Source organism: Periplaneta americana, chromosome 5 (genome assembly GCF_040183065.1).
Source record: "Periplaneta americana isolate PAMFEO1 chromosome 5, P.americana_PAMFEO1_priV1, whole genome shotgun sequence".
Taxonomy (NCBI): domain Eukaryota; kingdom Metazoa; phylum Arthropoda; class Insecta; order Blattodea; family Blattidae; genus Periplaneta; species Periplaneta americana.
This window is the reverse complement of record NC_091121.1, coordinates 85678991-85701836: the sequence shown is the minus strand read 5'-3', so window position 1 is coordinate 85701836 and position 22846 is coordinate 85678991. Positions and strand designations below refer to the sequence as shown.

Genomic DNA, 22846 nt, shown 5'->3' with positions numbered 1-22846 from the left:
CCCCATCACACTTTCCCCACAATATTCGTGATCTTGTCTGTACAGCTGGAAATTCTACTGCTTGTTGCATTTCACAGTACATAATGCCAGCCCTAATAACGAAAAACACATTTAAACAAGTCTCTGTAAACAACATAATATCCTTTACTATTGTTAATATTCTTCACATGTATTTCATTTTTTCAAGAGTAGAATACTGTACTAATTGAATGTGTTTGTCATGAAAAATATTACCTACTTTTTAATGCAGTAATCTTAGGTTTTTCTCTTTTATTGAGTATTTGTATTTTGCTATCTGCTGGAACTTTTAGCTCCTATTTTCATGATGGTGGCAATAACAATGATTTGTTTTGTTAAAATAAGAATTCTTTTTGTAATTTATTTCAGAATTATTTGAACTTAATCCTGATGAATCCTATTTTGGCCTCATCATTACCTGTCAAGAAATTTCTGGACCCTGATAATTATGCCACTCCATTTCAAGGTGAGTTTATGACCTGATGCTGATTGTATCCTTTTTGTGCATTGCTTCTTTGTCTGAAACGCCTAGATGTGACTTAATCAATTAGATGATTGTCTGTTCTGACTGAGAAAACTGGAATTCAATTCTGATAGAGCCTATGAGACTTTGAATATATCATCCTTTTATATATTATGTTAGTTGCGGTTCTGTCCCAACTTTGTTGTATTGTTCTATTTTTTTATTTCACACTTCTGTCTCAATCATATTCTCTTTTTCTTACGTTGTCATTGACCTGATATAGCCATTAGATTTGGAACTGTCAATGAATTCTTTCTCTTCAAATTTTATATTCAGCATTCTTCTTGGTATTATTTTTGTATTTGTTTTACACATTCAAACTATTTCAATCTGTTCGTTTAAAAATTAATGTGTAGACTCTCAATATTTAGAGTTTCTCAATTTTCTTTTTATCATCGTCATCAACTTTCAAGTATTAGGCGACAGTAGTCTGTTTGGTCTCCGCCCATCTCTTCTTGGGTCTTCCTAAATTCCTGCATTCTCTCAGGTTGGGCCGGGTGCACACAGAATCAGATGTGATGAGACGCGGCGAGGTGAGACAAGACTTTTGCTTTACAACAGCTCGCGACAACTGATTTCCTGGCTGTATGGATTTGGAAAACTGGCCTAGGCTAGAAAATGGCGTCAATGAAAGAGGACTGTCTATATGAGAAATTCTATTGTATTTGATTATTATTACCTAAGGATGCCTAATACACCTAAAAATCTATAGGATTGAAAGAATCTTAAAATTAAATACTACTACATTAGTAATGTAGTGCACAAACGTCATTTTCTATGTTTATGACTACTTCACGACTCACAATAAAGAAAAATAGTATATTAAATCGATAATGAGTGATAGTATAGAGCAGAGAAGTAGGCCTGTTACAAATTATTATTATCAATATTATTATTCACATGGTGCTTTCATTTCATTTGCAATTTCTCACATGTTTTTAGAAACCACAATATTATCGTGATATTGTTTCAAAGATTTTACAGAATGTATATTTCCTGTACTAAAACAACTAATTTATCCGCATCGAGCTCCATTATGAATAATGTGCATTACATAACAATATAGTATTTGTAGATAGTGAAGCGTGCAATCATAGCCACTACTAACGCATGTGCAGTACACTGCAGTTATCAGACAGTCTTCTCGCGACGAACTTCAAGCGGTCATTCAATGTTGTCCCTCCGTGTGTCCTTGTGTCTGCTCGCGACTGTCATGCCGGGTCTGATTCTGTGTGCATCACACAATAAGAAATCAATGGGAGACAAGTACCATGAGACAAAATGTCTGATTCTGTGTGCATCTGGCCTTAGAGTGCAGATTAAATTAGGTTAGTCTTTCCTCACCAATTCTGTTAAAATAATTTTTGCAGTTACTTTTATAATTTTGTTGTAGTAGAGATTCAATTTTGAACTCTTCTGAGATGTCAGTTCTGAAGAGTCAAACACGACATTATTCATCTTTATCTTTTCTCTCACAACTTAATAGTTTGATTTATGGCTAATGAATATAGTGAAACCTGTCTAAAGCGGCCATCTGAAGTTACCTTGTAAAATGGCTGTTTTACCAGGTGGCCGCTTGATTAAGGTTGCGGTTTTTATGAATCAGCATGAAAATACTGAATTTTATTGACTTTTTAGTATTGTGCGCGTACAACAATCGTGCATATTAATGTCAGCCTCTTCCATTCTTGCAACTAGCCTTTTCAAAACTCGCTTGCGGTACCTCAGTTTAAATGACGGATAATACCTTGATCAAGGAGCTGGAGGTGTGATGTATTTGAAGGAAGAAACACAAATTTCACGTATCACATTGCAATTTTGTCGTTTAATCTTCGAATTGAAATCGCATAGCCAATTCTCAAACAATGATTATGTCATCCAAGTTTTATTGTTGGCAGTCCACTTCACCCCCAATAAGCCCATGCCAAACATCTCGGTTTCAATGATTTTCCTATCATTAAGAGCAGTTCTTTTTCTCCTGCAGCATTACAAAAAAACAGCAGGTTTATTCTGTCTTATGCCAACTTCCCCCCTTTACACTCTTTTTTCTTAAAACTTAAAGTTTTGTTAGGGAGGGCCCTGAAAAAAAACCTGTTTCGTCAACATTGTAAATGTCTCTGAGTTCATATTCCGCAAGAATTGAAGGCAGTCTATTTTTTCCAGTCTTCAGTAACATTGGTTGCAATGTCACCTCCTTCACCAGACAGAGAACGAAATGCAATGTTATGCCGTTTCCTAAGGCACTCTAACCACCTTTACCACTCTAACAAAATTGCTTACATTGAGTTCTTTGGCAATTTCTCTTGAATCATAGGCCCACTTACTGGCTATTTCTTCGCCCTCGCACACTTGAACCATTCGTAAACGAAATCATTCACATTACTAAACACAGTTTCTCTCTTCCTTTTTTGGCCACCATGCTTATTTTCTTCCCACTCTTTTAATATTTCATATTTATTCTTAATTTTACCGTTCCTGTCCTTCCACATTAGAATATTTCTGCAATTTTTCTAGCAGATGTTCCCTTCTCACTTTCTTCAACCATTTTCGTCTCACCTCTAAACTTAACACCACTCTACATTTATTGTTAGACATGATTTCTCTCTCAAACTAATTTCACAGTTCCTCTGAATCAACTGAATTAAAAGAAGAAACATTCGTAAAAGCTGGTCCAAATAGAGAAAGATAGAAAGAGAAGAAAAATAAATTCGAATGGTTAACTACTGACCTACTGACCTAAAACATGTTGTTGTTGTTTTCTAATGCCAGGCGTTTGACAATAAAGTCATTTGATCTCTTGCACTCCAATATTTTTCAAAGATATTATCATGATCAGCCACTGAAGCACAGATTTTGAGGTGTTCCGAATCCATTTCTTGGTTTGAGTTGCACAATGGGCAGTTAGGGGACTGATATATTCCAATTCTATGCAGGTGTTTGGCCAAACAATCATGGCCTGTTGCCAATCTAAATGCAGCTACAGACGATTTTCGTGGTAAATCGGGAATTAACTGTGGATTTTGACCTAAAACATAGTGTGACATTTTCGATAGAAAAACTCCGTATTTCAAGCCTTTAAAAACGAATAAGAATTTATAGCTGTGCAGGGTCGGAGTGGAAAGTGACAAAAGAGTCATAAAACAGTAACCAACTAACCCCAAGATATGGAGGGTGTACTGTTGTACACTTAGCTATTGTCTTCTGTCCTCTAACCATCGAAAAAATAGGTCACACAGTATCCCTGAAAAGATTTTTTGTTGGACAGTGACTGTTATAGTCAGGTTCCAATTCAAATAGACCCTGGCCGCTGGCCAGGGCATGAGGTGGCCGCTAAATAAAGAGAGAATTTGTATTGATCTTATGGAAAATCCAGTTGGTTCCAGAGAAAATTGGCCTTTTGGCCAGGTGGCCATTTAAATGAAGTGACCGCAAAGGCAGGGTTCACTGTATAAACATGTCTACTATTAATAGTTTGTATTATGAAAACATTTTAATAATCATTCTCGTAGGAAAATTTATATTTAATCATGTTTCATAAGTTAAAAGGAAATAAAATTATTCTCTCAAATGTTTTTGGAAGAAAGAAGTATATTATATTTGACGATATACACCAATTTTATTTCTCCTTATTCCATATCCTATACTTAATTGCAGATGCTGTCAGTAACACATCGAATGTTTTCGTGAATATTTGTAATAATTGGAACGAATTCATTTTATGCATCTGTATTGGAAGAAGTATTCTTTGTGCAGATTTTATGTAGTATATTTTACTTAATAGTCTCAATCCATCTTTGCTCCATTATAACCGGTGAGGGAAGTGGAAAAAAAAACCAGAGGCAGTATGCTACCCCAAAATTTTCTCTTAGCATACCCCAATTTAAAAAAAAAAGCATACCCTCCCTTACAACATACACATACATGATGTATACAAAAATTGTTTCGTGCAGTCAGTAATGCGAATCTTTGAAGCTTATGCAACACATTAAATTTCTTAATAAAATAATTTCAAGTTACTTCAGTTATTTACTATATTATTTTGCAATGTCCATTGAGACTTATCATTTAAAATAATGTTAAAGATTCAGAGTGACTTACTTAATTATTAATAAAAAGTGCAACAACAACAAAAATGACACAGTCACTTAATTGGCAACAATGACCACCACAGGCTACAGACCACAGCCTTCTATACTTGAAATACTACTGTTGTAAGCATTCCAAGAGTTGACTTATCAAATAAACGTGTCTAAATTCATATTGAATACAGTTCTAGAAGGTTGTGGTTAGATTTACGAAGCAAACAGGTAGTACTCTTTGCTGTGAAAAGATATATAAACAAATTTTTGCGGATCACATTTTTTTCAGTAACGGTATGTCATTTTTTGCTAACAATAAGTTTTCTGGCCATAGAAACCAGTGGGGATATTTCATACTGACGCATACTGTCTCACTTCCCCTCACTGATTATACCAGATATTAAATACTAACATCACTGACTTTTATCTAGAGTTGGCACTGCAGCATGTCTCGATGGCACTGAGGAGTGAAGTGAACTATGAGGTGGTGAAACCTGTACCAGAGATTGGCTGGAGATTGAGAAAACACTACTTCCTTGTGAAGAGTCGTATCAGTCCAAAGGAAGAGATGTTGTTGTCATGGGTCGAGCACGGACCAGACAAGTATTTGGAGGACAGGGACTTGCAGGGTGTGTTTAAGAGCCTCTCAAACCTCCAGGTAATATCCAAATATCACTCTGATAAGAATAAAATGTGCGTATCTGAGAGTCTCCTTGTTCTGTTCTTTAAGTGGCAAGAACTTCGAAAATACTGGACAAAGCTCAGGATATTGTTAGTGGCACTTTTTTGTTCAGTAATACATGTAGGCTATTATTAAGAAATAATCATTTAAAGAAAAAAAAGTTATGATAAACGAAATATAACAAAGTGTGGCTTATACATCCATTTAAAGTTAGTGTTTTTAATCAGAAAGCCCAAGTATAGTTAGAATATATTCTATTTTTGACAAAATTGAAATGTATGTGATTCCAGCCACTATTGTGTTCCCCATGATTGGAGGTAGGGAGAGAGGAAATTGAATCATGGCCAAAAGAGGCGAAATTGGATGAGGCAACTAGGTTGGTTAATTGTGGATTTACTTAGTACTTGAATTAGACTGGAACATCATTCCAGTTCATGGAAAAAGTGACCAGTTCTATACATTTCATGAAAAAGTGGCAGGTTCTGTTACATTTCGTAAAAGAGATTTTCTTTTCTGTGATTATTTTTATATACTCATATAAAAACTTACGGGTTATTTGATAAATTTTTTATGCTGTATTTGCTAACATGTCAGCTCTCTCATTTCCATTTATGTCACAATGTGCTGGAATTCTTCGTAAAGCTATGCCTTTACCTAAATTTTTAATTTTTTTATACCATGTTATGAATTTCCTTAATTTTTATCGTTTTTGGACATGTGACAAGTAAACATATATTTAAAAATTATCCGGGAAAATATATCAAAATGCTGCAACGAAAAATTATGTTCATGCAACTAAAGTGAACTTACTCATACAGCTTATATAAATTTCAAAGGTTTTATCAGCGATGTCAAAATAAGTGCATTTTATGACCTTGAATTATTCGTGAACAGCAGTCGCTAAGACATGACTAAGAGATAGGCAAGATGAATCATGTAGAATCCTGCTGATTGCAGATGAATAGGAAATCAGTGGTATGCAAACGGAAGGTGGGCATCAAGAGCCCAGACGAAATGTGATATGAACAACAGCATTTATAAATAGATATATATGGTTCTTTTCTACATTGCTTTTCTAAAAAATACAAGTAATATAGTCTGCCTGGGTAGCGTAGTCGGTATAGCACTGGCCTTCTGTGCTCAAAGTTGTGGGTTCGATCCTGGCCCAGATTGACAGCATTCAGGTGTGCTTAAATGAGACAGGCTCATGTCAGTAGATTTACTGGCATGTAAAAGAACTCCTGTGGGACAAAATTCTAGCACATTGGTGACGCTGATATAATCTCGGCAGTTGTGAAATCGTCGTTAAATAAGCCATATTTTTTTATAAGTAATAGTTTAATATTGTACGACTAAAATTAGTAACATTAGCAGATTTCTTTCACAAACATAATAAGAAGTCTGATTAGTGTAATATGTAGTTAGTCAGTGATGTATGCAATGGAACCATTATCTCCTGGTGTAGTTGCCTTGTTGATATCATTTGTAAGGTTCAGACCTGTCTTCGACATTTGACTCTGTACTCTAGATTTTCTACTAATTTATGGTAAGAATTTCATTTAGCATTGATTAAAGCTTTCCTGAAGATTGCAGCCTTATGTTTCCAACTTTGTATACTGTCTGAGTCTTTATTAATTTCAGCCTTTTTCTAGCATCGATCATATACTGAAGATTTATTGCATTACTTTTCAGCACCCTTACATACAAGGGGTGGAGTTTCTGAACTGTAATGAAGTGGGGGGTTTTGTGGTGCGTGGACTGAACAATGCAGGGAGTCTACGAGACCTCCTGTGCACTGCAAAGCCCAAATTGCAATTCATGAAGAAATATGCTAATCCAAAGCAGTACAAACCCCTGTCCACTAGTGACATGGCCTGTTTCGGACGTCAGATTCTTGAGGTGCTTCGATTCCTAAGTGAAAAGGGACTTCCTTTCGGTAAGTAATATAGTAAACTAAACTTTTATCATCATTATCATCCTGCCATGTATTAGACTGCAAGGCCTATAATGTTCTTTCACTGTCTCTTCTCTCAGCAGGGTGGTATTTCAGAATTGCCTTTGGGAGCCTATTCTTGTTCAAGCTTTCCATAGTAATAATAATTCTTTATTTATACTGGCAGAGTTAAGGCCATAGGGCCTTCTCTTACACTCTACCAGGTCACAAAGTATACAAGCAGTTAAAATTTAACAAAAAGTTAAAGAACAGAATACTAACATATTACAAAAAAATAATAATAATAGCATAATAAAATCGACACTAAACAACATGAAAATAATACCATAATAGAAAAAAGAAAGTAAAATACATTGGAATATAATAAAAGCAACTCATTTAGTACAAATGGTTAATATGGAAAAACTTAAGGAAGAATATATCAAAATGGAATGTAATAAAATAATAATAAAAAAAGAAAAGAAGTACGAAAATTAAATAAAATTCACGATAAAAAGGCTATGATAATAAATTCATCGGCTGACAGAGAGAACAAAAAGGGGAAAGGAAGGAAAAACAAATATATAGCCTATATTTTTACAAAACTATGGCAGAGAAAAGGGCTTATAACTGAAAGGAATCTAATTCAAAAAGTGCAATTTTAATTTATTTTTGAAACTAGGCAATGTCTGACAGTCTCTGACATGTTGTGGTAGAGAGTTCCAGAGATGAGCTGAGAGACGGTGAAAGATGAAGAGTAGAAGGATGTTCTGTGCTTAGGAATGGAGAGTGTGATATGGTGTTGTGAGCGAGTATCTATTTCGTGATATGAGGACAAATGTTGAAAACGAGAAGCTAGGTAGCTAGAGTTAGAGGTTTGAAGAATATTGAATACTGTTTCCAGTTCTGTTGATATAGCCAGACATAATCTTTATATACAGGTACCACCTAAAATTCTGCCATATGTCCTCAGTTCTCCTGTGGTTGTACTTAATATAACCCATAGTCCTTCTTTTGATCTTCATTTCACATGCTGTAGACAACCTGTGTTCATAAAAACTAAGTAAGTGTAAATAAGTATAAAGTAAAAGTGCATGGTAGAGTCACGGTTAAGACATTGTGCTGCAAGCTGGAAGGTTGCAGGTTCGGTTCCCGATGGGATCATGGGTTTTCTCCATCCATCTAATCCTTTCAGCCACATTATGACTCTGGGGTTCATTCAATTTCTAACAGGAATGAATACCAAGGAATAAAGTTAGTAAGCACTGTTATTAATGTTGATTGCATGAGAAAGTAGGAGCCTTAGCATCCCACTTCCCTGTTAGCCCGTCCATTGTCTTTACAGGTCAGAAATAACTATTAAAAAAAAAAAGGTTATAAGTATTTCAGTAAATTTCTGGTTGCTTTATATCGGTGTTATTTAAACAGGTGTGTATTGTGAATTTTTATTGTAAACCCTCAACACTAGTTTAATGGATTTAAATCTTTTAATAATAGTAAAAATTTCTAATTTTGTAATAATGTTCCATCATATAATTTTTGTTCCACCAGGACATCTTCACACTGGGAACATTGTGCTGGAACAAGGTAGAGTGAAGCTTCTGGACATAGAGAATGGCGTCCTTGGGTTGCCATCATATTATAGACCATACTTTGTGCAGCATAAGAAGATCCAGACTCTGGAAGCTGTCGATATATATTGTTTTGGTCACGTGCTCTACGAAATGGCATTTGGTCATCCTCTACATGAATCTGTCTGTGATATTTTTCCTTCAAACTGCCCTCCTTTGTTGAGTAAGTTAATCTTGAATGTTTGTCCTCTCTCCTAATAAATGCTGAAATAAGTTAAAATATAACTGAAATAATTGAATTCTCACTCTTTAATGTTGTAAAATTGATCATTAGCAATTATACTTGTGAATGTTTGAATTCTCTCCAGATAGTGGTGTTTAAGGCTGGTAATCATTTATACTGTAGCCAAAAATGACTTGCTCATAATGTCATTGATTGTTACGGATCAGCAATTTTGAGAGAAACAAAGAGGAGAATTGCATTTGTATCAAACTATTGTTAATTATTTACATCCTTGGATCGTAGACTTTCATACTAATTATAAATTACGAAAGTTTAAAAACATAAACTATCCTTTTTACTGTATAGCAGCAGAGCTTTTAAAAATTGTATACTTGTATGATTACAGAAAGAGTAAAATTGTTTATAATTTACATAGTGTTCTAAATAAGTAATTATTTTGTGGAAAACATGAAATGATAAATTTGTTATATATATGAATGCAACAATAATAATTTTATGTACCGTATCAAGTGACACGAAAATTTGTATTTAAACATTCGTCTCTGTAGCTGTCAATTCATGCAACTTTTATCAATATTCGTCTGGATTGAGTCTTCAATATTTGGAAACAAAATTCTTCTTTTCCATGCGACCTAAATATGGTTTTGGCGCACTTAGGGCTATTAATTATTATCCTCTATCAGCCTCATCCATAGAGACAGAGGTAAGTTTCATTTCAATTCTTAGGAACAAAACAATCAATTTCCAAGCTATTTATGCTTAACTCCATCTGATTCAGATGTATGTGACGAAGTTGCTTCCTTTCCACATCTACACAAGAGTATGCCCATGACACTGACATAACCGGTATCACCAAATTTGTATATCTTCTGTTTAGTAAATAAGATGTGTATTCAAGGCACATCATAGGTCCTTGGTAAGAAATTTACCTGTCTCACAGCTTCATTCCATGTCTTTCGGAGTTTAAGATTTTTTAGTGCTTTTGATTCCAGCACATATATGAAAGGGTCAGTAAAGGCTCCGTGGTCCATTATGGTAGGCTGGAGCTCCTTTTTTTAGCCTAAGCATTTACTTCATTATTTAAGACACCAGTATGTCCAGAAACTTTCGCAAGGTGACCTTTAGACTACTTGCAATTTTCAAGCTTTACATTGATCCTAATTTAATAAAATTAAAGAGTTCCCAAAGCAAAATAGCTGTCAGAACAAATTTTGAAACTCATACTTTTGTATGACCTGAGATTTTCTAAGGCACTGGCGAGAATTACATGCATGTCTGCTAGATAAACTTGTAACTCATGGGAAATAGTTCAAATTAAGATATTAGTTTATAGATATTCGGAGTTTCTTTTATTTTGAAGTTTAAAAGTTTTGACATGAATTTATAGAAGTTATTAAATTAATTGTATGTTTAAAAGGATTATTATTTAATAAAGTTTAACCTTGCAGAGTCAGTCCTGGAGTCGATCTTGTCCACTGACGCATGCAAGGGTGGAGTGCCAACAATAGCTGCCCTTCTGACACACCCTTTCTTCAATAGCACGGAATTAGGATCTTCATACTCTCTCAGCAACTCCTCACAGTCTGATCGACCACACCTCAAGTTTTCATCACATGTGAAAGAGGCGTTGAGAGAAACTCGACAGAAAATTGAGAATCGACTCAAAGATGAACAAAAAATGGTACGAATATTTTTATTCTGTTTTCCTTCACAATATCATATTATGTAAGACAATTTTCCGTGGGTAGAATTGAAGTTTTTGTAAATATTTTAATTTTTTGCTCTCTAAAAAGGGAACATCACTCAATGTTAAGAAAACTTCTAAACAATTTATATACCATTGAAAGAGTATCCTGAAAAATGGTGAAATCTCTATTATTACATTCTGCAATGCAAATATGAACGAGCTAGAGAGAGTTAGAGTTGGATGGCTATGTAAAATTAGCGTTTTAATATGCCTCAGAATCATATTTCCAAATTGTTTAAACCTTTACTTAAGATCTTTGTAATCCTGATCATCTCCAGCATATTCTTGCACAAATTTCATATTCACTTTTAGAGATGTAGCAAAATTGTGACATTCAGATAGTATTAACTCAGCAGAAATAAAATCTACATTATAAAAATATGCAAGATTTTCATAATAATTACTTCGATATTTCTGAACTGTCCAACACATGTAGATTAAAAAAAAAAAAAATCAAATCTCTGAAAAATGTCTATGTAAGCTTTACTTTAGAGTTTCGGAATTCTCTTAATATTTTCTTCTCATTCTTTAACTTTCTTTTACATAACAATACCTCTTTCAAAATGTCTCATTACTAATGATACATTAATAGGAAAGAGATTAAAAATAGAATATATAATTTAATAAGTTAAAAGACACTGACATAATATGCACTTATGTTCGAAAGTCGAGGGAATACTGTTGGTTGTTGTGCAACATAAACCATTTGATAGTGAAATTCCATTGTAATAATTTTTAAATATAATTTTATAACAATACTTCGAAAGATATTGTATATATAATAAATTAAAAAATATCAGGAATCTTTTGTAGAATATGCTATGTATTAATAGTTATTCAAATATATATTATTTTAATGACTTCATTGTTATGTCAATTGTAATGGTAATAAGATGAGAGAGAAAAAGCATACGAGAGAGCTGAATGGTCACAAACTTGCCATGTCTAGAATTCCTGGTTTATATAGAGGCACACCAGCTGAGACATAGCTATTATTATTATTACTATTACTATTATTATTATTATTATTATTATTATTATTATTATTATTATTATTATTATTATTATTATTATTGTCGAAGCAGGGAGGACAGAGAGGTAACAACAAACAATACTATTATTGTTCAATGAATAAAGTTTTACTCCAAAAATTAATACTTGATTTAACCCTATATATTTATTTATTATTGTTATTGTCATCATTTTGAGGCTCCCTTACAACCCAAGGCCCTCGAGGTTGCTGGGTTCACCCATACATTAAAATGGTACTTTTTAAATGATGCTATCATTCTAGCCATGCCTGAAAATTTAAAAAAATATAATAGTTATTTCTGTTACTGTAGATACTTTTAAATTAATTTATTTGAAAGTACGTTCAATGACTTAAATTTTACTGTTAGAGGAAAGCCAACGTAAGAGAATGCATTTTCTCTGTACAGGTTAGGCATCAGAAAAGACTGGTTCGAGTCCAAGAGCTGCTTAGTAATGAGGAGGAGAAGAAAAAGCGGAAGCAGAAACAGGTGAGTTTTCCGTGTATATTAGGCTACACCTAACTTTTGAATAATATGTGTAAAAGGGATATTTACATACAGTGTAACAGCAAATTGTAGTCAATTCTAGAAGGTCACACCATACAATTGGATTTAAATTAAAATTAGAAATATAGGTCTATCTTTATTTTGAACATAAGAGGGGGGGAGGGGAGAAATCGGGCAGTTAAGCCTAGAGTTGTGAAATTATAGCATTAATTTTTTGTATTTATAGCAAAAATGTTTTATAACATTATATGGCATTAATCATTTCAAGAAATAGTGTTCATTAGTGAAAATCTGTTTTGTTATTTTATGTCAGAGAAGGGTAAATGAAAATACGATACATAATTATTGTAATGCACATACATGTTACAGCCTTTAATTGAAATAACTATTGTTTCAATTGTGTTGCCAAAATAAGGTCAAACAAACAAAAAAAAGAACATGTTTTTAATGTTTTTGTTTTCTATACAGTTTAATGTGATTTTTAAGGTACCAGTATCTTTTTTTTCATTCAGTCAGATAGAGTATTACATCATTTTACATTAAAATTATACTGTCACATACAACTTATGTTCCTTTTGCATTTGATTGTATGTGCACAGTTATACGTCGAGGATGACGCATTTTGCTATAACAGTATAACATTAAATGGACGTTCATGTTCAAATTCAACTTCAGTCAATGGCAACTGCAATTGTTGTAATTTAAAAATCGAAATATTACGAACATCTGATGACTCCCTTTACCCCTCTAGGGAATGATGTCCATGCCCATGTGAGATTATCAGAGTTTTACTCCTGCTCCATGTGTTCTGTAGCAGATGAAAGTAAATATATTCCGTATGCTCTGTTCATGGTATGCCAGATCACAAGAAACGAAGTTCCTGACTGTGTCCTGAAGACAAGTCTGAAAAATGTATTCAAATTAAAACGAAAAAAAAATTACGCATTCTTTGAAATCACTTGTATTTCGCTGAAAATACAATTTATCGTAGTATTATCCATTTATAGCATTAATTCTCAATAATGAAACTGACTTCAAAGGATTGCAATTGTGATGAAGTATAAAGAAAACTGAAAAAAAGAGAAAAAAACAAGATTTTTATTTTTATCGCAATTACGATGTCTCTAGTTATAAGACATTCATTGACTTGAATAAAATTGTGCTGATGTCAGTTATGAAATTGATCCATTCTGTACTTTTACAAATTTTCGTATTACCAGTGAAATTTATATTACTGTAAAAGTGAATTATTATTAATATTATTATTGTTTGTATTATTATTATTATTATTATTATTATTATTATTATTATTATTATTATTACTACTACTACTGTGGTTTTTGTTGAGACGACATCATCATAGTCATAATTGGGAAGTATGGAAAAACTTCATGTGACTAAACTATGAAAATGACAAAATTAATATTCAACCACTATATAAAAGAAATGAGTTGAAAGGAGAATGGTACTTTAAATATATAATCAACATCTGTTAAAATATTTTACTGTACACACTTTAGATTCCTTTTACTTTATGGTTCTGCAGAATATTGAAAAGACGTATTACTGAAAAAAATCTGCTTTTGGGTTATAGCATCTGTAATGCTGCAGATATACTCTGTGTCCAGCAATGTGTGCAATTGCATTCATCTGTTCATTGTCCTTATTATGTCATAAAGCTTTTTTAATTAAAACATTCGGTCTTTTTCTAGACATCTTGTTAAAAAGCTTTTCCTATCTCATACATTTTTCATTAATATCTAAATTGTGTTCTTGTGAAGCATGCTGATTTCAGGAAAATTCCTTATGAATTCGTTCTGGCACTTTGTAAATGATTTTATTTTTATGTTTGTGTTATTCATAAATATCCTTTGTTCTAATGACTGTAAACTAAACCATGATGAAAAATCTGTATTTACACAACACACTGTATAAGGAAAAAGTGTTGATATTTGTAGATAAAACAAAAATTAAATTGCTTCTATCTGGGATATTAGCTTGAGATCATGATTATAATTGCTGCCTGATAAGTCAACATTGACTGACAACATTGCCAAGGTCATTTGTCAACAGAATACCCATTGTATTGCAGAAAGAACAGTTGCAGAAGCAGCAAAATCAGCAGAAACAGCAGCACCAACAACAGCAGCTTGTAGCAAATGGGAAGTCTCCTGAAAGGTCTGAAAGTCCAAACAGTACGAGTACAGCAACGTCAGCTGGTACGGTCACTCCTCCTTCAGGTAGGTATAGATGCTTATGGACCCGCTCCATGGTTACACTGAAGCCTTGAGCTCAAAACAGTCTTTTTTTAATCCACTATTTAAAAGCAAAGTATGCTAGTATTAATCATAAAGATATTGCAATAACTTTAGTCGTTTGAAATGTGTTTTAAATCAGGAATATGCCTTTGTTTATTATACTTGTGTTTCAAACAATAACAGCATGTGAAGTGCTTACATTCCAAGAGATAAATTTAATGAGAGATGAATTTAGTTTATGTTGCGTTTTCATGCCTGAACTGTCAGCCTTAGACTGACACTGCATGAATCTAAGATGTCGTTTGTTCTATTGGTTAATATTATGGAACCGGTACTATGGGTATTTTGATTATCTGCCTTTTGCACTTGATTTTGTTTTGTCACTTGACATTGTGTTTATTATGTCAGAACAGAACTCATTCTTCTTGGACTGGCCTACATCTATTGCTTGGTTGATAACAGCTGTGAACTTGTTTGTGAGTGTAATGGTACGCCCAGCTTCTCTCACCATGATCTAAGACAATTTGTAGCTTCTAACAGTTTTCTGTGGTGTTGCCAACAAGCATTAGTCATTGCTTTGTGCGACTATCAGAAACTTTATCATCCAGCCTTATTCCTAAAATTCATTTATACGAACTAGAGTAAACTGTACACAAATGTACGAAAAATTAGCCATGACAGAAATTTAAATCCTCAAGGGACAAGGACTCTAGAGGCTTTCCTTGTATACTCTCATTGTACTAACTAAAATACTTGCGTCTGATCTGTAGAAATGTTACACTACTGATATTACATAAACGAAATCCTGTAAGTGAATAGGCAAATCAAGCTTTGAAACTTCGTTTTCTCCTCTTTCACAAGAACTGTCATAGCTATTCTTTTAGTGATATAGATGTAAACAATTCGACCTGAACACTGTGAAGTGTTAATATTATTAGGGTATATATTGATTTCTAGGGAGTTTGCTCCATGTGTTGTGGGTCCCTGTCACCACAGTATGGTACGTCTTCAGGTTGCGGATAGAGGAGACAGCCTCCAGATATGGAGAGTAGCTGCGAATATATTGAATAAAAAGCAGTCTGGGACAGCTGATAAGGAGTGGTCCTCCAGCTTGGGGGTTGGGCGTAAAAAACAGCTTGTTACGAAACCCTACAATAAGGGGTTTGGAATTGAACAGGTTACATCAGCTTCTTGTCTGTGCTGATGTCATGAATATGTTAGGAGAAAATCCACAAACAATTAGGGAAAACACGGAAATTTCACTTGAAGCAAATAAGGTGATAGGCTTGGAAGTAAATCCCGAAGATTGAAGTATATGATTATGTCTCGTGACCAGAATATTCTACGAAATGGAAATATAAAAATTTGAAATTTATCCTTTGAAGAGGTGGAAAAATTCAAATATCTTGGAGGAACAGTAACAAATATAAATGACACTCGGGAGGAAATTAAACACAGAATAAATATGGGAAATGCATGTTATTATTCGATTGAGAAGCTTTTGTCATCTAGTCTGCTGTCAAAAAATCTGAAAGTTAGAATTTGTAAAACAGTTATTTTACCAGTTGTTCTGTATGGTTGTGAAACTTGAACTCTCCCTTTGAGAGATGAACAGAGATTAAGGGTGTTCGAGAATAAAGTTCTTAGGAAAATATTTGGGTCTAAGAGGGATGAAGTTACAGAAGAATGGAGAAAGTTACACAACACATTACTGCATGCTTTGTATTCTTCACCGGATATAATTAAGAACATTAAATCAGACGTTTGAAATGGGCAGGACATGTAGCACGTATGGGCGAATCCAGAAATGCATATAGAATGTTCGTTGGGAGGCCAGAGGGAAAAAGACCCTTGGTGAGGCCAAGATATATATGGGAGGATAATATTAAAATGGATTTGAGGGAGGTGGGATATGATGATAGAGAGTGGATTAATCTTGCACAGGATAGGGACCGATGATGGGCTTGTGTTAGGGCGGCAATGAACCTGCGGGTTCCTTAAAAACCATTTGTAAATAAGTTGTAAGGGAGTTTGCTATGATTATAATTGGGAAAATGAATTCAGTCTCCACAGTTAAATGACCTGCTTTGAAAAACGGTAGAGAGAGAGGAGAAAAATTCACACACCATCATCACTACCACACTTACGAGGAACAGTGATCAAGAGACAAAAAGAACCAACTTGAAAAAGGTTGGAGTTTAGTACCATCTATGAAGAAGATTACAATAGAATTGTAGAAAACATTGAAAAACTCTTGACAGTCAATTTCTTAAGAAGACTTCTGATTACATGAAATTATATTCAAGGAAAATTCGTCATTTGTTCATACAATATACATTTGAGATTGCTGCTAAGATGCCTAATATAGTAATTTTCCAGAGTTGGTATTTACGTTTAATAGAAAGAAATAGTCCTATCAGTCTGTAAGTGAAGCACATCATGTCTCTTAGGTTTATGTAATCGGTAAATATCTTGTACAGTATATGATGAGCTGACATTATTTCTCATCCACCATAAATTTACTTGTTGCTGTTCATTAACATTGTCAAACACATCTTAGCTCAATGTTATTAATAAACATTACATGTGTATTTCTTGTCTTTTAATTTTCAAAATAAATTAATTGAATTTGTGCATTGTTAACTGAATGAGAAGAATAGTAAAAGTGAATATAATACTTTTCTACATGTTATCTAGCTGTTCACAATTCTTTCGTTTCTTTCCTCATTTTTTTATGTACTTCTCTCTTACTGAAGAAAATCACTCTCTAGTTGGAAAATACGTAGAAAACAGAAGTATTGAAATGTACTAGGTCCCTTTTTTACACGTTTCAAGGGACCAGGGGAAAAACAAGGTACATTGAGAAATGGTTTAATGGTATAAAATTGCAGTAACTTACAGATCCCATAAAAACTCACCCACAGAATAAAATTACATTTTTTTTTTACTAAAGGCATCTGATGTTTTAGTGTCTTTGTTTTCCTTTTTTCAATGATGCTATCTGTTTTCCTTATACATAGTGTCATCACCATCTCCAGAAAGATACTTTCACAACATTCTGTCTCTCCACTTATGGGAACAGCATCGCAATCGTCATTATCACCATCACACCACCATTGAAACTGTCATCTGAAAATTATCAACTATGTCTTGTAACAAGTGTTCTTCCTCAGTCAGAATGTCGTCCATAGATATGATTTGTGAAAATGATTGTATCTGCTTTTTATATCAGTACCAGCAGTGTAAATGGAAGGAAACTTGAAATTACACTAATGGAAATGTCGAATGTACGTAACAATATGTTTATACGAAAATTGAAGGGACCAAAAATAATTATGTAAATAATGGGAAAACATAAATTGCAGCGATCTGAAAGCAGGGTTCTACTGTATGTGTGGTTCTATTTATTCTTGTCCACATCTTAGATTCAAGCAAATGGCTTCCCAACCTGATGCTGCTTTGCTGAATCTCGTATCTTGACGTCTATGTTGTCTCCTTTTCGTAGGACTGAAAAGCTGATCATGGATGCTAGCAGGAGGAATCAGTAGGTCTGCTGATTGATTGCTATGCATGTTGCTGCCATATTTTGTTCAGTAGTATACTTAATGACACTGTATCAACTGCCTTAGATTTAAGGAGACCTCGTTTCTTTGCAACATTCCATTTGTTGTAATTTGCTTTGACACTACTTTGGGAATTTGGTATAATATCCTGCCAGAATGCGTTGAGTTTGAACCTCCATTTAATTAATGATTGTAAATTACTAAGTATATTTGAATTTGTTTGGATTGAAATTGGAGAGGAAACAAAAATCCTTTAGAGAATACCAGTTCACTCAATAAAAATTCCACAATACATGTTAAGGAATGAAACATTTATCTTTTAGTAGAGAAACTGTTGTTCAAGCCACAGATTTTCATTTATTGGTGGAAAATATAAATGCAAATACAGAAATTATGACCATCATTTTACTGATAAATTCAGTTGTTTTAACCTTTAACTTTTGAGCCAGTTGCTAAATATGTTAAAGTGTAGAAATGATGGAAAATGATCTCCTCACCCCACCCCTGAGCTTATACAGCACGAAACTTTTTCTTGTGTGGAAACTGGTTAAATAAGCTGACTTTGTTAGAACAAGGTAAAAAAGGTGCCTGAAACAAAAATGTTGAAGTTCCTTGGAATTAACTTTTGTCTTCATCTGCATAAAAGTAAGCATCAAATTGTGGAAAGGAACATCATGTTCTTCATATGATTTGGAATAATACTGTATTCACAAGGTTAAATTGTCACAAGGGTGTCACAGATGTGATTCGGGTGGGGGGGGGGTGTTAAACAGAAGTACGTCGAAGCCTTCTCTTCCACAAGCCCTTGTTTTTCCAGAGAGCAAAAAAAAAAAAAAAAAAAAAAAATACAGGGCACATTTTTCGTATTCTAAGCATGTCTAAAATGACATATCCCATAATCCAAGAACTTGGAACTTTTTTTGTAATATTGTATGAAGTGAAGAGACACTTGTCTCAGCATTTTTGCTAATACAGCTTAGATTGGGCAAAACAATGAATTAAAAATCATGATGTCATTACTGTACATAGTCTCTTGTGCGCAAGTCTCTAGTTATACTTGACTTTATACTACGTACTGTAACATGAATGCTTATCAAGGCCGAGCATTGTATTATTGGTCATAATGTGATAGTTTGAGTAAGTAGCTGTTTCTTCGTAGTATTTATTAGGAACCGATTGTAATATGTTTAACAAGTTTTAAGTTTTATAATACTGTTTTAATGTTAAAATTACTGCATTAAATAAAGACTCGGTAATTGCTGGAAAGAAATAAACATCTATAACATTAATTTTTAACTGTATCCATTATTGTATGTGTTTTTACTAGCAGTTAAAATTAATGTTATGTTACTACGAAATGAAAGGCCATTACAGTATACAGTGGATCTTCGTTTATTGTTGATAATTTCTTCCACAAAACTGCAACGATTTTATTTTAAACAATGAAAAGTGGATTACAGTATTTAAACCCATGTTATAGGTAGGCTCCTAATAATTCGTTCTGAAAATAAAACCTAACATATTATGAGTATCGTCCTTTTAGGTTATAACTGAACTAAACTGTTTATTTATTAGCCTTTAACACAATCATATTGATTTTAATTTTATAAAGAAAAGATTAAATGAATTACTTCCATTATTTTAATTGTTCCACACACTGCTAATTTTGCCAAACTTATGTTTATTTGTTTCGCCAATGATCTAATAGTTATATATGAACTTTGTGTTCACGAGTTATATCCACAATTTGTTTCCTGCCTCAAAATTTGACTAATAAAGCATTATACTTCTAGATCTTTTTGCTGTTTTGCACTTGTAGTACTTTCTTGAAACCATCACTGTAGCTGTAACCTGTCAACGAACTTCACTGATACCAGTATCTATGATTAACTCTTCAGAAGTCATTCAGTAACTTGAATTTTAGGCCTGTCTGCATATCATAACATTAGGAAATACTCAGGTGTGTAACTGGATGCCCAAAATTGTGCGAATGTTAGTAATTCAAAAGCAGTGTTTAGTATCTAATCTGGCAAAAACAGTTAATAACATTTCGACAGTAATCTAGTTAATTTCTATAAAATAGGAAACTGTGATTAGTAGAAAAAGTGATAGCCAAGAACGACCATAATTGAAGCTCTACTTAACGATGACCTTAATTTCAGCTATAAAACAATATTATTTTCTTACCTTGAAAGTACCACAGTTCCAATAACAACAGTCTTATTTAGAGATTCTGCATTTGTCAGAAGGTCTAGGATGAGCTAACACTATTCCTGTCACTTGTCATGCTTCTAATAAATACAACAGGTGAATTCTGCTTTAACACTAACATGCATAAGGTAATGTATTCTGAGTTACGTGATTGCTCTAATGCATTGTCAGACATAGTAAGTGGTTCACTTACCCTTTACATATCACCTCCAAAATGATAAAATCTCCTGTGATGCATCATACCAGTTTCTATAACATGCTACAGTTCTGCATTTAGTACATAAAATACAGGCTCAACATATATTGTATGTTTATTTTTACTTGCAAATTAAGGCCTATGAAAGAGGAAATGTATATATAGCCTATCTAATGCTCAGGATGTAACAACGAAGTTTAAACACATTTCTTCTTACTTTCGATGTACTTTTACTAAAATAATAAATCCCAAAAATATCTGAGACGCCAATGTGACAATTTCTCCTTTCAGCTTTTTGAAAAACATTACTGTCTATACAATGTGAAATTTCGCGACGAATATTACTTTTGTAATTTGAAATATTAACAGAACTAACCTGAGGAAATCTGTGGGGAGGAGAGGACACTCCGAAAATCAGAATATGGTGTCATGAGGTCATTGTATTCGATGTATTGCATGATAATCTCGCATGCGTCAGTCCCATTTCATAGTGCTAACAATATAGTGAAAATGTATGTTATGAACACTTGTACAATTTTATTTACAATATTTTGTTCACAGACTTTTTGTTTTTAAAATCATATCCAGTATCTCTTCTGTTTTACAGTATTCTTTCGAAGATAGTACATCCGAAATTTGTATAAGAACATATTTATTGATTACAGTTTCTTAGATGTAATCATCTTAATAAAGAACAGGCAGGATTTTGTAGACATCGTAGCTGTGTTGACCTTATTAATACTCTGAGAATTATACTAGAACAAAATACTGAGTGTCAGACAACACTTTATTTAACATTTTTAGATTTTGAAAGAGCCTTTAATTCTTCAAATAGAACTGAAATGTGGAAAACTCTAAAAGAATATGGAATACCAAGTAAAATCCTGAATGTAATGAAAGATATGTATAATGGATTCAGATGTAAAATATTGCATTAAGGGAAGCTTTCAGAATATGTAGAGGTCACGAATGGAATATGACAGGGATGTATTCTTTCCCCAACTGTTTTTCTACTGGCACTTGACAGTGTTATGAGAAATATGTTATGAAGAAGGAAGAGAGGATTACAGTGGGATTTTAAGGGAAAGTTTGCAGATGATATTTGTCTGTTGTTAGTGATATGAAAGGAAAAAAGCAAAGATTGCTGGGCTAAACATAAATATAAGAAAAACTAAAGACATGACGGTAAATGCAAAAACAAATTAGAAGAGATAAAGCAAGTAGAATCTTTTACCTACCTAGAAGTATAGTTACTAAAGATAGTGAGTCAGATGAAGATATTAAACAAAAAATTAAAAAAGCAAATGGAGCCTTCATACAGCTGTATCCAATATGCAAGAACAGAAATATCTGTTGAAAGACAAAATTAAAAATCTTTAACATAAACGTAAAGTCAGTACTTTTTTGTGCATGTGATAATTGGAGAGTTACCACTAATATCTCCAACTCTTTACAGACTTTTATAAATCACTCTCTAAGACGTATAATAAACATTAGATGGCCAGATACTATAGCCAACAAAGATCTTTGAAAAACTGCAAATCAGCTTCCCATTGAGATTGAGATCAAAAAGAGAAAATGAAACTGGATTGGACATACACTGAGAAAATTAGATGGATCCACAGGGAAGAATGCATTGGACTGGAATTTTCAAGGAGCTCGAAAGATAGGCTGCCCAGGAAAGCCATGGAAAAGAACAGTGGAAGGTGAAGTTGCAGAAATGAGAAAGTCATGGTTGGATGACATTTAAGTGTTAGCAGGACAGAGAGAAAATTAGAAATGTTTCACGGATGCCCTGTGTTTCAGCAGAAACAAGAGGAATTAAGTAAGTCAGTCATCTTAATAACTGAAAAAGTGATAGAGAATTTAAGGAAATCCCATTCATTGCGTGAAGTATCTGTACTCATGTTATTGTAATAAAATACAATACAGTACGCACTTTCTTGAACACTGTGGTATATTTAATTTGCTATTCATGTATGGGTATATATCCAATATTTCCATGACTATTGTGTGGAGAACTTCGAGGCAAATTAAATGGAAAATGTAGTGAGATGGATTATGTGGAAAACTACAAGGCACGAAATTCATCTTACACTTCTGTAACATCAAAATAAACCTTACATGCCAAAATTTTAGTTTTTTCACTCTTTCACTTTGAAAGTAGATAGTTAAAAAAATCTTTGGAAATATATAAAATTCCTATGCAGTGCCTCTTATTTTCATCTTGAAAGTTATCTGACAGCTTATGACTTTGATGTGATTAATATCATCTAAAAATGA

General features: G+C 33.4%; 1 protein-coding gene across 2 annotated transcripts in view; it reads left to right on the top strand.

The window, feature by feature from the left end:
- The window catches only part of LOC138699930 (PX domain-containing protein kinase-like protein), a 49095-nt gene that overhangs the window by 7440 nt on the left and 18809 nt on the right, over window positions 1–22846 (top strand). The window contains exons 3-10 of one of the 2 annotated variants that reach the window (XM_069826130.1): window positions 388–484; window positions 5052–5278; window positions 6995–7238; window positions 8787–9029; window positions 10499–10731; window positions 12237–12317; window positions 14428–14575; window positions 18099–18137. In XM_069826130.1, coding sequence (XP_069682231.1) covers window positions 388–484; window positions 5052–5278; window positions 6995–7238; window positions 8787–9029; window positions 10499–10731; window positions 12237–12317; window positions 14428–14575; window positions 18099–18112 — 1287 coding nt within the window. In that variant the 3' untranslated portion in view covers window positions 18113–18137. Of the gene's footprint in view, window positions 1–387; window positions 485–5051; window positions 5279–6994; window positions 7239–8786; window positions 9030–10498; window positions 10732–12236; window positions 12318–14427; window positions 14576–18098; window positions 18138–22846 lie in introns of those variants that run through there. The other variant, XM_069826129.1, reaches the window with a different exon arrangement.